The sequence below is a fragment of the Sinocyclocheilus anshuiensis genome, unplaced genomic scaffold (assembly GCF_001515605.1).
Source record: "Sinocyclocheilus anshuiensis isolate Anshui unplaced genomic scaffold, SAMN03320099.WGS_v1.1 scaffold201, whole genome shotgun sequence".
NCBI lineage: Eukaryota > Metazoa > Chordata > Actinopteri > Cypriniformes > Cyprinidae > Sinocyclocheilus > Sinocyclocheilus anshuiensis.
Window position 1 is genome coordinate 29,566 of NW_015537959.1, and position 17,302 is coordinate 46,867.

General features: G+C 35.3%; 1 protein-coding gene across 1 annotated transcript in view; it reads left to right on the top strand.

Moving 5' to 3' along the window:
- LOC107666565 (contactin-3-like) overlaps positions 1 to 17,302 on the top strand; it is a 49,242-nt gene that overhangs the window by 8,372 nt on the left and 23,568 nt on the right. The window contains exons 3-10 of the mRNA XM_016457978.1: positions 2,216 to 2,308; positions 2,875 to 3,078; positions 4,745 to 4,847; positions 5,343 to 5,527; positions 9,686 to 9,822; positions 10,039 to 10,168; positions 13,138 to 13,288; positions 15,187 to 15,314. Of these exons, the coding sequence (XP_016313464.1) occupies positions 2,216 to 2,308; positions 2,875 to 3,078; positions 4,745 to 4,847; positions 5,343 to 5,527; positions 9,686 to 9,822; positions 10,039 to 10,168; positions 13,138 to 13,288; positions 15,187 to 15,314 (1,131 nt within the window). The remainder of the gene's footprint in view (positions 1 to 2,215; positions 2,309 to 2,874; positions 3,079 to 4,744; positions 4,848 to 5,342; positions 5,528 to 9,685; positions 9,823 to 10,038; positions 10,169 to 13,137; positions 13,289 to 15,186; positions 15,315 to 17,302) is intronic.

Consider the following 17,302-nt stretch of genomic DNA (forward strand, 5'->3'; position numbering starts at 1 on the left):
ATACGGCTTGTAAAGTTATACTCTTTCTTTTAACTTACCTTCGGATGTTTAGTCATATTTATTTTGTGCTGAAACTGGTATTAATGTGGAGGAAATGATCAGTTCATGTGCGCCTCACACTGCTGCGTCTGTAGAACTGAGGCACTACAGCGATCTGTCACTCCACATTAAACAGCACCAAAACAGCATTTATTGTTTGAATACTGCAATACAATGAAAAGAATTTGAAATCTGAGACTTTGTTTCATACGAAATGTACCAAAGCACAATGCTTATTGCGATTTATTGGATGGGAAGTACCCTTCAATGTTCCGTCCATTAACTGAAAACAGGCTAGAATACTCGATTCTTGGCATTTAAGAATCGATATCGTTCCGTAACAATGAGAATCGATTAATATCGAGATATCGATATTTTTTACCCAGCCCTAATCGCAATGGAGGCATTGCTTCCCCCATTCATTCTCAATTACCCCCCACCAAACTCACTGCATGCTTTAGGAGGTCTGTTAAAACTCAATGGGCTCAGGGGAGGCGAGAGAGACGCAGGCCCCCTCTGTAACTTTACCTGCTGGTGTCATTGCTAGACAGTTTTACTTTAGAAAAATTTGTGATTTATACGCTTTTTATGACATATTTTGTAATTTTTGTGTTGTTTTATTTTTGTACTATGATTTTTTTTTTCTAATCTAATTTTTTGAGGAGGTACTGCCTCACTTGCCTCCTCGGAGGAAACGCCCCTGATGTAATATTATATTGAAACTAACATTATTGTCACTGTACATTTATCTGCCACTAAGGATTCCCTTTCATGGGAACTTCGAACTGCGTCCTCTAGGGGTCGCTATGGGGAACGCCTCGTCGTGACCCGTGTCTGAAGCATACATTGAAAAAAACACCAACTCGTTGGCCGGCGACAGCCATGACGTCACGACCGGTGCAACTATAGTATAAATAGGCGCCGGGAGCACACATCATTCTCTTCTTCGTCTTCATTGACTGTTTTGTTTGAAGCATGCATTTCTGTGTGAAGCTAAGTGACAACTTAGATATTTAATTTGACTAAACTTCAAATTATAAGACATCATGAACACTTACTTAAAATTGAAACAACAACAATTTTTCATTTATTTATTTTTTTTAAATTGATGGAAGTCGTTGGGGACCAGCAGCTGTTTGGTTACACACATTCTTAAAAATATTATGTTCAACAGGAGAAGGAAACTCGTACAGGTTTGGAAAACCTTGAGGGTGAGTAAATGATGAAAGAATTTTCATTTTTGAGTGAACTAACCTTATAATTTGGTGGAAATCTACTCTTTACTAAATACAGTAAATATACTATAAAAACATACATACATACATTCTTATACATACACAAGAATAGCTTATTTAGGCCCTGTTTACACTAGTGCGTTTTTGTTTTAAAACGGCATTTTAAAATGAAAACGATCCTCGTCTACACTTGCGTTTTCACTGTGTTTCAGAAACGATCTCCGTCCACACTACACAACCGAAAACGCATGTCACATGACCATTCATGCAGGTACAACAATGAGCATGATGTTATTGTTTACACGGTAGTCAAGGATACGCAGAGCGAATGTGGGCAGCCATGCCATCGTTTTTAAAAGTCTCCGTTTTGGTCCATTCACACTGAAACACAACCCCAGAATTTATCCAATGATGAACAATTTCTATCCTGATGGGAAGTTGACAGTGACCCCAACCATAGGACATGTATGGTCACCATATCTCAACCCATTTGAACACCTATTTTGAACCAGTTGACCAAAATGGATTTTGGACCAATGTGAGTGACAGCACTCTCCACCAAAAATATGTATATTAGAAGTCTAACAATGACAATAAAGAAATGGCGAGAACATGTTACTATGATCAGAGGAGTGAGTTCTTTTGACTTGTGAATTATTATTTAGTTTTAGTTTTATTAATTTTAGTTAGTTGTGAATTAATTTTAGTTTTACAGTGTAAAAAAATCACTAGATTTGTTTTCTTGTGTGGAATTTAATTATTTATTGGAATAAAACACAGAAATGTTTACATGTTAAGCTGGGATAAAAGAAATCAGCTCTAAGGTATTTTCATTTCATTCTCATGTCTAGCACTGCTGTATCATCTGACTGTTTTGTGTGTGTGTGTGTGTGTGTGTGTGTGTGTGTGTGTGTGTGTGTGTGTGTGTGTGCGCTTTAGAGACTTACATTTAAAAACTCAAACGAGAAGTGCTGTCTCTGTGCGAGAAGGCCAGGGGGTAGTTTTACTTTGTGGTACACCATCATATGCAGGAGGTAAGCTTTTATAGTGTTACTTTTTTGGTTTATAGTCTAGTTTAGCATAAATATGCTGTACACATGTGTGAAATACAGAGCTCTGACTTATCAGTGTACTCCATGGGATTTAATATGTGTTTTGAATGGGAAGAGCTTGCACGCTTTGTCGAAAGAAAAATCATTTTTAGAGACCACAGGATTCAAACACTTCAACACAAGAAGGTTTTGCACCTTGTGGCCTCTAAAAATGTGTACAAATTTGAAGGACTTAATGGCTTTCAGGTGTGTGAGTTTATTTCATTTGATCTTTGAGTCTACGCACCTATTGTTTGGCTAGACATTTTTTGTAGTTTTTTATAAAGATGCCGTTTTATACAGCTTAGGATTCTAATTATCCTAAGATCATTTTGGATATACCTGGGTCAGATTTCAGTAGTGCTATTGGGAAAGAAAAGTGTTATCGGGGCCCTAATGATTATACCAAAAAGTACAAAGAATTTCTCATTTAAGTTCCCAAGAGTGTTTGGCTAGCCTAGTTCATTTGTTTTGAATTATATATGTTCTGTGCCCCATCTCCTTTCCAGATCTCTCATTTGCATGGGTCTTTAATGAGTACCCTTACTTTGTTCAGCAAGACAATCGTCGCTTTGTCTCTCAGGAGACGGGAAACCTTTACATCGCCAAAGTCGAGCCCTCAGATGTGGGTAACTACACGTGCGTGGTGGTAAATCGCATTACTAAAGGCAAAGTCCTGAGCTCCCCGACCCCTCTGGTACTACGAACAGATGGTAAATATCAACATTTTTTCCTGTGGGCAATTTAGTAGGCAGAAGCTAAATCATAATATCATCACTAAAGGGTTTGATTGACCTTACTGCATCAGGTTTGTTTGAACTGTGTCAGAGCCATTGCTGTAGGAGGTCCCACCAGCTCCATCGTCCACCACGTACATATAAAATTAAATAAAGTGCTTTAATGTAGTGTATCATGTAAAATAATAAAATGAAAACTTCATTAACACACAACTCGGCCCACATAATATTAAATATTAAAAACTTCAAGAGCTTAAAGTAAATTGTTAACATGTTCTTATGCAACATTAGAAAAATGACGTGTCTAGTTGGGCTAACAGCAAAGTATATGTGTAAATTTTTTTGGACCTGGATTCAATTCCCATGGTGGAATAAACAAATATACAGTATGCTGCTGTTTTGTTTTGTCAGTAGCAGGATTTTAAATTTGTTCCATATTAGATTTAATTGATTTGATTAACTTGACCTCTCACAAACCTCTGAGTACACCTTTACACTATTACAACGATTGCTAGTAATTTTATTAGTTTACTTGCCACATGAATGATATCATTCACACACACATAGACACATATAGACAGTTCCAGGGTATATATATAACAATATAACATTAGGTTGACATTGGACCCCAATGTCGGACAGACGTTGCGTTTTGGTTGAGAATGAAAATTGGGTTAACGTCAGTATTTGACGTCAATTTGATGTTGTATTAACGTCGGCTTAACATTGGATTTTGGTTACTTTACAACACAGCCTAAAAACAACAAAATATCAATGTCTGCTGACGTCGGTATTGGACATCAAATTAACATTAACATTAGACGTTGAACTGACAATGAATTTTGGTCACCCGACATCGCAACCGAAATCAACGTCTTATGACGTTGTGTGCCTGCTGGGCTAATGTTTGTGTAATCTATTAACTAGTCTTTAAGTATGAGTGTCATGCCGTGGCTAGGGGAAGACACGCTCCACTTATGTGATTCAGTGAGAAAGCAGTCCAAACAAACGCGAATAGACTTGTTCACAATCATGTTCGGCCAGTTCAATGAAAAGAGAGAACCGATTTGTGTTGGCACTTGGTTCTGATTAAATGTTTATGAAATATATTGAATAATGCAGATGTATAGTTGATATATCTCTGTCTTTGTATTTGGACTAATTTATTTTGCTTAGAATTTGAAAGCAACACCGAAAACACTTTCTCTGGTGTCGACTTGACAGCATGTTAACCATGCAAACACTTCTTTTTACATAACTAATTTAAAGTGTAAATTAGTTTTAGACAGTGTTTTTTTTAGAAGTCAGAGCTTCGTAGACAGCCCTGCTTACTCTCCAAGAGATTCTTTCACAGTCCTAAACTTTGCCTTATATAAAGTAAACATAAACAATGGCTGGATAAAATATTTACCAACACTGTAAAAACTGCAGCAAACACCACACCTCTCTACGTTGTGTCAGACTCCAGATGATGGTATGAATTATTTGTTGCCTTTGTTTTAGCTGCCTGTTCTCAGAAAAAAAAAAAAAAAAAGCTGTTCACCTACTAACACTATTTCATATCTGTTGTATAATGTATTTTCTACTATTTTAGATCAGTGAATGAATTGTGAATGGAAAAATAACACTTTTTTCTTTATAGGCGTAATGGGTGAATATGAGCCGAAAATAGAGGTTAATTTCTCTGACATGGTTCCAGCCGCAAAGGGATCTGTTGTGACACTGGAGTGTTTTGCTTTGGGGAAGTAAGTGTGATTCCTCACCCTTTTGTAGTTACTGATGCCGATTCCTTCCATTACGGCTATCCTGACTTTTAATGGTACTCTGTGACTGAGTTTAATGCGTTTTACAAATTGGCCCTTTTCCACCTCTTCTCGCCACCTTTTAAACATGCTTGTCAAAATCTGTATAACAGTCTATTTTTTGCCTTGAGGCAATTTTTCTGTCTCAATTGATCCCATTAGTGGATGAGCCATATACATATTCCTTGCAAAAAGAAATGAGGTGGTGTCTTATGAGGAAATGTAACTCATTTAGTATGTTAGAGCTGAGATATGAGGAGGAACGACAGTAATCTACAGTATAATGATATTATACAAAATTTGCATTCTTTATCTTCATCTTTTATGTTTCTCTCTCTCTCACTCGGTGTTCTTTCCTTCTTTTTTCTCTCTATGTAGCTTTTCATTTTTCTCTTTTGCTTTTGCAAGATTACTCACCATAGTTTTTCTTACATTCAGCCCAGTTCCAGAGATAACGTGGAGGAGAGCGAATGGAGTGCCGTTTCCCAGCAAGGTGAAGATGAAGAACTCAAATGTAGTTCTGGAGATTCCCAGTTTCCAGCAGGAGGACGCCGGAGGCTATGAATGTGTAGCAGAGAACAAGATGGGAAAGAACACGGTGCAAGGACGACTGTCTTTCCATGGTATGATTATTTCACTCATAGTAATTTTATGTTTAGTGGTGCACAAGATTCATTTTTGCCATAAACAATTACAAGGATTTTTCAAAATTTCACAGCAATTTCTTGTAATAAAATACAATACCACTCCATTGTTGTATAATCACGTAAATGGTTTCATCTTCCTTTGACATTGTACAAATATTACCATAGAAATTGCTGTGAAAGTATGGCAATGAGTTGCTAAGAACATACTGTAAATAAACTGGAAAAATTGTACATTGTGTCCACTGTGTTATTGTACTACAGTAGATACACATGGTATGATTGTTTTATCCATTATATGATTTTATTTTGTGCACAGTTGTGTAATTATTTATTGGATATTAGTAGGATTTGCAAAATCCGGTCGTCTTTGCCATATCGTTTTGTCTGTCATTGAAATTAATGCTTGCTAATAATTTAAAACGCACTTAATGGATATTATTGTTGTCATAACCATTAAAATTCTTGCCAGCGTTTACCAAGAGGAACCCTGCCAGTCCGGTCATTTCACAATCGCAGTGAATTGCTTTCTGATTACTTTCTGCCCTGTCTGACTTTCTTATAGTTTCTATAACCACATAGTAAAGACCAATATACGGATTTGGCAGCGTGATGTTGCAGCGTGCCAAGACTCAGCAATGCTAAATGCTAATTTGAGACACTTTCGTTGATCCAGAAAGGTTACAGTTTTATAGAGCCAAAACATAGATTGACAAATAGCATTTTTTTGCAGACAGATAGATAGATCGATAGATAGACCGACAGACAGACAGACAGACAGACAGACAGACAGACAGACAGATAGATAGATAGATAGATAGATAGATAGATAGATAGGTATATTTATGTATTAGAGCTCTGATATTTTCTTCACTTTAAATACACATGCATGAAGAATTTCACCTCTGGTGTATTATTCATAATCATCATATTTTAGTTAATAATGCTACTCATTATTAACACTTCAGACGCTGCAATTAGGTCAGCTCTTATTATCTTGGCCATTTTACTCTCCAATTTTATTCATTATTTTACCTTAGTTTTATAAGATAAAGCTTTTGTTCCAAATCTTACACCAAAGTCTGGCCCAAAGGGATATCGGTTAAATGTGGACAAATTACAGGTCTATCTGGAAGTTAAGCACTTGTGAGCCCATTTTTGGAGGCGAGACATGACTCAAAGGATTATTAGGCACTAGAAGTCAGCATGTGAGAATCATTACCTCCTTGGGTCTGTCATTTTCCATTGACACAATAACAAGAAGAACATGCCTCAACCTAATGATGTGGAGATCACCAGCTACACACAGAATTACTGGCCATAGTGTGCTGAAAAATGATTGAATATCAAGATAAAAATAGCAAATGTTTCCTAAGATAATTGATAGCTGAACAGCTACTCAATATCTCGTAGGTATGGCAACCTTTCACATGTGGTGTAAATAAATGGAAAAATATACAAAAAAGAAAAACACTTGCAAGGAACCCATTAGTGAAATACAATATAAACAAAACTGAAGTGCAAATCAGCACAGCGCTTTTGCATTGGACAGCTGGGATTTCAAAGGTTTTCTTTCCACTCACATCTCTGTACACACCACTTCTAAGTTCCCAGATGAAATGTTGTTATTGTGAATGTGAGTTCACTCGTTCCCAAGGTTATTGAGAAGGTTAGAGGGGCAGGTGCAACTCTGACCTTCTTCTGAAAAGACCCGGCCTCCACAAACGATACAAAAACATGAAAGCTTTTCTTCCCAGTGCTGTCAGAGAGCAAGCGTCCTTGTATAATGCAGTATGCCAAACTCTTTGAAAAAGGCCAAAGCATAGAAAAGAAGAACTGATAACAGTTGCAAGGTTGGTCAGCTTATGCGTTTCATAGATGTTTGGGTTTAATTAATTCTTGGAAAACAGGAGCTGATCAGTTTTTTTTTGATGAGTCAATCAGTACGTGACTCCGATCGATCAGGTTAGTGCTTAGTTGCCACAAAACCTGCAAGCACCGTTAGTGTGAATGGTGATTGGTGATTCATCTATAGCCATGCTTACACAGATCTTGTGTGATTGGTGGGAATCAACAATGCAGAACATGAGGAGAGTGTCACATTATAGAACCGTGTTTGACTGTTCAATCATTAATCTAGACAGAATCAGGGACATGAATGGAAATCTTTTCAATCAGGAAGACGGATAGATCAAGTACTTATTGGCATGTTGTGCTTCCAGTTAATTGGATAAAAGAGTGTCCATGTTTCAGCAAAGCTAAACCCTAAAATCATTGTGCATGTTACATGTTACATTTGGGGAAGTCGTGGCCTAATGGTTAGAGAGTCTGACTCGTAACCCAAAGGTTGCGGGTTCGAGTCTCGTACCGGCAGGGATTGTAGGTGGGGGGAGTGAATGTACAGCGCTCTCTCCCACCTTCAATAAATACCACGACTGAGGTGCCCTTGAGCAAGGCACCGAACCCCCAACTGCTCCCCGGGCGCCGCAGCAAAAATGGCTGCCCACTGCTCTGGGTGTGTGTTCACGGTGTGTGTGTGTTCACTGCTGTGTGTGTGTGCGCACTTTGGATGGGTTAAATGCAGAGCACTAATTCCAAGTATGGGTCACCATACTTGGCCACATGTCACTTCACTTTTTTTTTTTACTAGATCAAAGGAGCACAAGCTCAAGTCTCTATGATTTTCTAAACCCTATATATGGCTCAGTTCCCTCACTGAAAGTATTTATTGTAAGAAAATTATTGATTTATAAATAAAATAAGAAAAAGAAATAACTAAGCAATAATCAATTTTAAAAATGCTTGCCTTAACAATTCCATTTTCATTAAGATTGGCAGATGTGGTACTATATTTATGCATTTAACAGATACTTTTATCCAAAGCTAAAGAGTAATAAAGCAATTTGTCAAAGAGACAAAAATAATTGTAATTCACAATCCTGTGTTTTTTAGACAACTAGGAGGCAAACTTGAAAAGAGGAGAAATGCAGAGAAGAGTTTTCATTTAGAAAAAAAAAGTTATTTTAAAGTTAGTCAAAGTAGTCTGAGAATAGCTTTGTGTGTTTCTTAATATAGTGTTTTCTTCAGACATTAACTAGCATGTAGAATTTAAAAATATTTAGTGTCAACCTATCAATCAAGACTATATTTATACATATATTTATAAATAAATATTTATTATATATATATAATATTTATACACTACAATTTAAAGGTTTGCTATCAGTAAGAGTTTTATTTTTATTTTATTCAGCAAGGACACTTTAAACCGCTGAAAGTTATTATTTCTAATAATAATAATATTATATATTTCTAATGCTGTTGTCACGCTGCACACATATGAGGAACGAGGAGACGCTGGAGAATACTTTACCAAGACTTTATTTGCACCAAGGGAGACGAACACAGGAAGACGTTCACAGCGGACAGAGAACTAGGGACTGGGAACACTTTAAATACACACAGGAGGAGGGGATGACGAGACACACCTGGGATCAATGAACCATCATGGGGAACACCTGGGACAAATTAAACATGGGAAAGGAACACCTGGGGAGCAAGACACAGACAAAACATGGAACAGAGTCTGACAGCTGTTCTATTCAACTTTTTTATTCATCAAAGAATCTTGAAAAAAAATGTATCACAGTTTCCACAAAATAATTAAGCAGCACAACTGTTTTCAACATTGATAATAATAAGAAATGTTTCTTGAGCAGCAAATCCGCATATTTCATATTTCAGCATATATATGATTTCAGAAGTATCATATGACACTGAAGACTGGAGTAATGATGCTGAAAATGTATTTATTAAAATTACAGTTTAAATATATTCAAATAGAAAACACTTTTTTAAAATTGTAATAATATTTCACAATATTACTGTATTTATGATCAAATAGATGCAGCCTTGGTGAGCATAAAACATGAAAAATACTGAGATGAGAAACTGTGGCTGCTCTGTTGACAACATGACCATGACTGAGAGAAAAATCTTCAAGTAGACAGTGACAAAGACCATAGAAAGATCTCGACAAAGACCAGAGAAATGTCTTTGTCATTCAAAAACAAAAATAATGTATATAAAATGACTGATAAATTAATTCATAAAAACAATTGACTTTTGTCTCTTCAGCAAAGCCTCAGTGGGTTCAGACGATGCGAGACAATGCTTTGTCAATTGAAGAGAGATTGTTTTGGGAGTGTAAGGCCAATGGGAAGCCCAAGCCTTCATACAGCTGGCTGAAGAATGGAGAACTACTGGCAGCTGAGGTAAAATTCAAGCAGCGCACAGAGTAATGGTGTAGTGGAAAAAATCTGGGATGGCAGTGCAAAGATCCTTGGGTCAAACCTCAGCAGGGGAGCTCTGTTAAATGTACATAACAAAGTTGTATTGATTATATAAAGCCTCAGTCTTAGTCGTCGTTGTTTGAGTTGAATGCACAGCTATTTTTAAATGATTTTCATTGCTGTTGCTCTGTTTCACAGGACAGGATCCAGATAGAGAATGGAGCCCTGACAATCAGCTCCGTAAACCTCTCAGATGCTGGCATGTATCAGTGTGTAGCCGAGAACAAACATGGAATCATTTATTTCGGTGCTGAATTGGTGGTTTTAGGTAAGAGAATCTCTTCTTTCTCATTTCCAATCATCTTGTGCCTCTGTTCACTAAGCAGCACCATCCCAGCAAACACAAAACATTTCTACAACATTTCATTACATTGCTTTTTGATTGCAATTCTGCATTTGCAGTATAACATTTAAAATCTTTCTAGAAACTAAAACCACAAATTAATGTATATAAACTAAAATATTTTATAAATATGAAAATATTTTATTTAATTTTTCATACTATTGTTTCAACAATGAAAGAGACTGTTTGAATGACTGTATAAGCATTACGTTACATTTATTATACATTATAAATTTCTCATTTAAAAAAAAATTGAATTAGCATCATGATAACATTTAGGCGTTGGTTACCTATTTAAAACTAGAGTAGATATAGTGAATTAAGACTGGCAGATGTGATGCTATATGAATATTGTTATTTTAATGTAGTTAAAGCAGTTGGAGAAATATTACAAATATAAAAATTTGGAAAAATATTTAAATAACAAAATGTGTATTTTTTATTTTATTTTATTTTATTTTATTTTAAACTCCCTAAAATAAATTGTGATTTTTTTTTTATATTATTGTTTATTGTAGTGTATTGTACTAATGTTACTGAGACTGCTTGAATAGCTGTATAAAAGCCACACATTTTTAATTTGCTGAAAAATAAATGTAAACACTTCTGAAGCAACGCTTAATTTGCAAGCTTTTAACAAATAACATTGAGAACTGTTATAATAGCATTTAGGTGTCAGGTTACCTATTTAAGACTAGAGTAAGTAGAGTAAACTAAGACTAGTGCACCGTTTTACTTAAAAAAAAATACAAAAAAAAACTTTTACAGTGTGCTTGAGGGTTGTTTTCTTCTTCTTCTTCTTCTTCTTTTTCTTTTGCAAAAAAAAAAAAAAAAAAGGGTTCAAACTGCAGTATGGCTGATTATGAATATCAGAACACAGCTCTCATCCACTGGTGTGCACTGAAGTTTTTACAGGCAAATAAACTCTTGAAATGGGTTCACAGCACACACCAAGCTGCCCTCTTTTCAACATTTCCCATCAGAACATTTAGAGTGGGCTGGCATGGCACTGTGACTTTCAGTAATGTTAATCCACTATTGATTGGCTGGTGGGAGATGAGGACCTGTGGCCGCTCTGTTGACAACATGACAAAGCCACAGCTGAAGGGTTCACTGGGTGGAAAAACCATCGCGTAGACAGTGACAAACACCAGAGAAAGATCTTTGTCATCGGCTCATACAGAGATGGAGAGAGAGAGAGATGGTGGAAAGTGGGTAGAGGTCATTAAGGACACCTCTGCTTTCTGACTGCAGCCAATTCCTTCGCTGGTCTTCTCTAATGATATTTGTTTAGGAGCCAAGCAACCCTCCACGGGCTAATTAGGTAATAGAGATGCTATATAACAATGCTTTAGGCCACAGCGTGTTCGCTATGACAGTGCATAAGCAGCTTTCCCATTCACAGCATTGATAAACGCTGCTTCTCGGCAGAGGAGATACATTAGACCCAATTAGTGCTAGTCTTTTAGCGTTGCGTCATCGCTATCGGAAATTGTCTTTCATTTAATGGCTACTTTAAAAACTGGACAACTGACTGTGTAATATCAGCGTGGATTGATGTTATCCCTTATTATATCCCTGTTATTAACAGGTTTAGGGTTTTATACCATAGTCAGACATTTTTAAAGGGATAGTTCACTCAAAAAATTAAGTTCTGTTTTTATTTTTTAATGTTCAGGTTGTTGTACACTTGTATGTTGTTTATATAAGAATATAAGAGATAAGAAAGAAATAAAAACTTTTTATTAAAAAAAAGAAAATATTAATTTTAAAAGTTTAGTTTGACAGAAAATATTTTTTTATGTTTTTGAAAGAAGTCCCTTATACTTACCAAGGTTGCATATATTTGAACAAACCAATGTTATTTTAGTATCATTGAGATACTATTATATTTTTGTTCATATTTTCAATTTGATTTTATTTTTATATTTTCTGTTTTCATGTTAATTTTAAAGGTTATTTTTTTTGTAATTTTGTTGTATTTGTCATTTTTATTAGTTTTTGTTGTTTTTAAATATGTCTATATAGATTATTAGATTATTATAGATTATTAATTTTATTTCTGTTTTAGTTTGTTATTTTAGAATAAGATAAATTAAATGAAAAAGAGAAATTTTGCCTTGGAAACTAGCTGAAATATTTCAGTTTATAATTTTATTTCAGTTAACATTTATTTCATTTCAAGTAACGAACATGTTTTTTTTTTATGGTTTTAGTTTTAGTTAACTATAATAACCCTGGATCAGACATGCAGTAAATATAGTAACATTTTAAATTTTTTTATATATTTTACAATTAAATTTTGTCAAAGTGATAGATAGATAGATAGATAGATAGATAGATAGATAGATAGATAGATAGACAGATCCACTTCATAAAGACACACTAATTCAAAACGTAATTAAAAAGTTTATGATTTATCCTAAAAGAGATAAAATGATGGAAAATATCGTATCCCAAAAATTATGGAAAATATTGTATCCCAAAAGTAAGATTTTTGCCCTTTTTTTTTTTTGTATGGTCCTAATAAAGACCTGCTAACATTGTGGTAGTCGACTGCATCCTTCACAACCTAGTGCTCAAAACCACCCACATAATGGGGAACTGCTCCACGCAAATTGCATTCATCACTAATTTTCTTACCTGATTTGCATCATTCCTTTAGTGAAGCGCTAAAACAACAGAGAGAGGCAGAGAGCAAGTGAAGTCCCTCCAGAATTTGCCTTGAACTGTTCCTTTAAGAGAAAATGCTAAAGTGGTCCAACATCAGCAGTGCACACAAACACACGCACACAATGCTGCTTTCGGCCCTGCTGTCCGTTTACAGTAATGCGCGCAGGGCATCCATGCCTGAGGCAGTAGTTTGACTCTCTTGGCCATGTGTTTTTCCACAGCCTCGCCCCCAGACTTTTCCAGAAGCCCTCTCAGAGCTCTGCTTAAAGCCAAGACGGGCAGCACAGTCACCATGGAGTGCAGGCCGCAGGCCTTTCCCACAGCCATCAGCATGTGGAGGAAAGGCATCGAACTGGTGCAGAGCACAGACAGGTATGAATACAATCGTTTTTTCTCTCTTTTCTTTGTATTCTTGTCCTTAATTCCTCTTATTCCTTCTTTCTGACCATCTATTCGTTCAAGGCTTCACCCCAGCAGCCCTACTATGTTCATACTATCTGTGCACAGCCTGCAACTGAACAGTTATCAAAAGGAAGCTGCATCGCCAATTGTGGTAGCTCACTGACCATAACACTCATGAATTATGAAGCAGGCCATTAGGCCGGGCCGGCAGGAGGTGCTCGGCATTTTGGGTTGAGTCTGTCAAGTATGAAATGATTCCTGGTAGGAGGCCACTTGAGGAAGCACAGCGGATCGCAAGCTTGGCTTTTTTTTATAATGAAGTTGGATTAAATAGTATGGGGAGAATCCTGTCAAGGGTGCAGAACTACTGTGGGAAAACAATAGATTTGCATTAAGCCACAGTTGTTTGTTTTGAGAGCATTCGGTGAGACTGCCCAAGTCCAATTTAACTGTAAGTGCATTGCCGGGGAATTGTGCATTACAACATTAACATTCCAGTACTGGGTTACCAGCATTTGCTGTCTGCTACTCTGGATGATCTATTGTGAATAGCTGGTGATATATAAGGAGGCCCGGGGGCAATTATATATATATTTTTTTCCATAAATCAAACACTGCTGTACATCTAAATGCCATCACAAATATTACCATTACATTTTTACATTAAGAAAGCCTTGAGAATAATTTTGAATTCAGTACAAGATACAAGCATTTACCATTACAGGGATGGTTGTAATACTAGAAAGATGCTAGAAAACTAGAGAAACGTATTATCATAATATTTTATAAAAAATAATATAATTGCCTTAGAATATTAACGTTACTAAGTAGTTTTGGATGTATATAATTCTATTTCCTTTAGATCTCAAGAATAATATACACTACTGTTCAAAATTTTGGGGTCAGTAAGATTTTTTTTTTATGAAATTAATCATTTTCTTGAGCAAGGGTGCAATAAATTGATCAAAAAAGTGGCAGTAAAGTCTTTTACATTGTTGCGTAAGACATTCTCCTTCAAATAAATGCTTTTCTTTTGAACTTTCTTTGAAGAAAAAAAAGGGAAAAAAGAAAACATCAGTTTTTCACAAAAATACAACCATTTTCAACATTGATAATATTAAAAAATGTTTCTTGAGGATTAAATGATATTAGAATGATTTTTGAAGGGTCATGTGAAAACGCTTAAATTGTAGTAATATTTCACAATATTATTTTACTGTATTTTTGATCAAATAAATGCAGCCTTAAGCATAAGACACTTTCAAAAACATTTTAAAAATCTTACCGACCCCAAACTTTTGAATGATAGTGAATATCTACTAAATGTCAAATTGGAACCTACAAATAATTATATAAAATAAGTCACAACCCTGTCTATTAAAATATATTGATCAGCTGATAAGCCAAAAACATTTTTCTTTTAATCCAGTCATGTAATTTTTTAATTACTAGTGTAACTACATATTGCAGAAATAAGGTTTGTATTTCTTAAGGGCATGTATATTAAGAGTATGTCAATGAAGTAATGTCAATGAAGGTTTGGAAGGAAGTCTAATTCAAATGATGGGGCGGTAGATTGAGCGATGCAGCCCGCTGTTATAGCTCGCCGGCTTTACATTTGAATGACTGTTTCGTGTGAACGCACACTCTTCAGCTTCATTGGCTCTCAGGTAGCTGCATGCACTGAGCCACGGAGAGTGTCCAATGTACCGAGATTTATGTGCCATTCTAAAGAAACACATTATGTTCTTCTTACTACATTTCTACTGTGCCCACAAGATAAAACTCATTTGTACTCGGAATCTAGCTCCATTAGGAGTTAACCATGGTTAAATTTGATTTGAGAGGATTGTGCTTCTCTCCTTCAGGATAACTTTACTCCCTGATGGAACACTTAGAATTACAAATGTGACCAAGATGGACGGGGGAAACTACGCTTGCTTGGCTAGAAACCAGTTTGGTGCGGCCAGCACTACAGGAAAACTGCTGGTCACAGGTATGGATTACTGTAACAGCATTACGGTTTGCTTTTTCTGCAGATAGAAGTTATTTTAGATTGTCGTTCAACTGTGGGAATGTTATGTGGGAAGTGGTGATTTCTCTCCAAACTCTGGGGCTTTACAGTTTCAGGCAATTTGGTTCTTGATACAGCTGCACAATTAATCAAAATCATGACAGTTTCTTAAAGAGATCGTTAATCCAAAAATAAAAAGTCTGTCATTTACTCTCCCTCATGGCATTGCAAACATTTCTTTCTTTTGTGTAACACAAACAAAGATATTTTGATGAATGTCTCAACTGCTTTTGTCCATACAATGGAAGCCAATGGTGTCCAACAGTTTCAATCTCCTAAAATAACATAAAGGTAGCATATATGATGAACAGAGCAAAATTTAAGTGGTTATTTACTTCAAAAGACAATCCAAATTACATATGGAAAGACATGAATTACATCAAACCTCACTGCTTTTTGTGTCATGGCATTTCTGTTATGACATGTTCAGTCACGTGACATGCAAGAACCAATGAGGTTTTATGTTATTAATGTGACATAGGGTTAATATAGTTATCTAAAAGCAAAACAATAAAAAACGTGTTACTTGAAATAAAATAAAAGAAATAAACTTATTTCAAAATAAACTTAAATCGTGTTTCCTTCAGCTAGTTTCTAAAGCAACATTTCTCATTTTCATTTACTTTAACTTGATGTACTAAAATAAAAAAACTATATAGATATATAAAATAATAATAATGACAAATAATAATAAAAAACACACAACGAAATACTAAAACATAAACTACAACTAAAAGAAAAACCAAAATAAAAACTAATTCAAAATATGTTACAAAAAAAAGCTATATATAGTGTCTCAGTGATACTAAAATAACACTGATGTGATGTATTTGACATATGTGACCCTGGACCACAAAACCAGTCATAAGTAGCACAGGTATATTTGTAGCAATAGCCAAAAATACATTGTATGGGTCAAAATTATAGAGCTTTCTAATTTCTTTTTAGAATTTCTTTTATGCCAAAAATCATTAGGATATTAAGTAAAGATCATGTTCCATGAAGATATTTTGTAAATTTCCTACCATAAATATATAAAAACTTAATTTTTTGATTAGTAATATGCATTGCTAAGAACTTCATTTGGACAACTGTAAAGGCGATTTTCTCAATATTTAGATTTTTTTGCACCCTCAGATTCCAGATTTTCAAATAGTTGTATCTCGACCAAATATTGTCCTATCCTAACATACCATACATCAACGGAAAGCTTGTTTATTCAGCTTTCATATGATGTATAAATCTCAATTTTGAAAAATTGACACTTAAGACTGGTTTTGTGGTCCAGGGTCACATATTTGATTTAGACTCTGTATACATGAATTGATCTTTAATTTATTTTATCACTTCAGAAAACTTACATTAAACCACTTGTGTTGTATGGATTACTTTTATGCTATATGAATGATGAATGAACTATATAAATGCATCATTCATTCATTCATTTATGCTATATGTCCTTTTTGGAGCTTGAAACTATTGGACCCCACTGACTGTTATTTGTATAAACAAAAACAGCCGAAACGTTCTTCAAATATCTTCGTGTTTGACAAAATAAAGGAAATCATATACGTTTGGGACAACACAAGGTTAAGTAAATGAGAATATTTTTTTTTTAGTGTAATATCCTATCCTATCCTGACCTGCCAGTTACCCCAGAACAACATTTACATTTATGCATTTAGCAGGCGCATTTATCCAAAGCGACTTACAATAGAGGAACAAAAGCAACAAATAGATTAATCCAGAAGAGTATATACAAAGGTGCTCTGCCAATTAGAGGATTTCTGTTTCATGAAGTTAATATTGTTTTAATAATGCATTCTGAAAGTAAAGTTGTTTGATTGCTTTCTGGGGCTTACATGCTCCTCTAGTGTAATGCAATGGGTTGAGCGGTTCAGCTCTCCAAC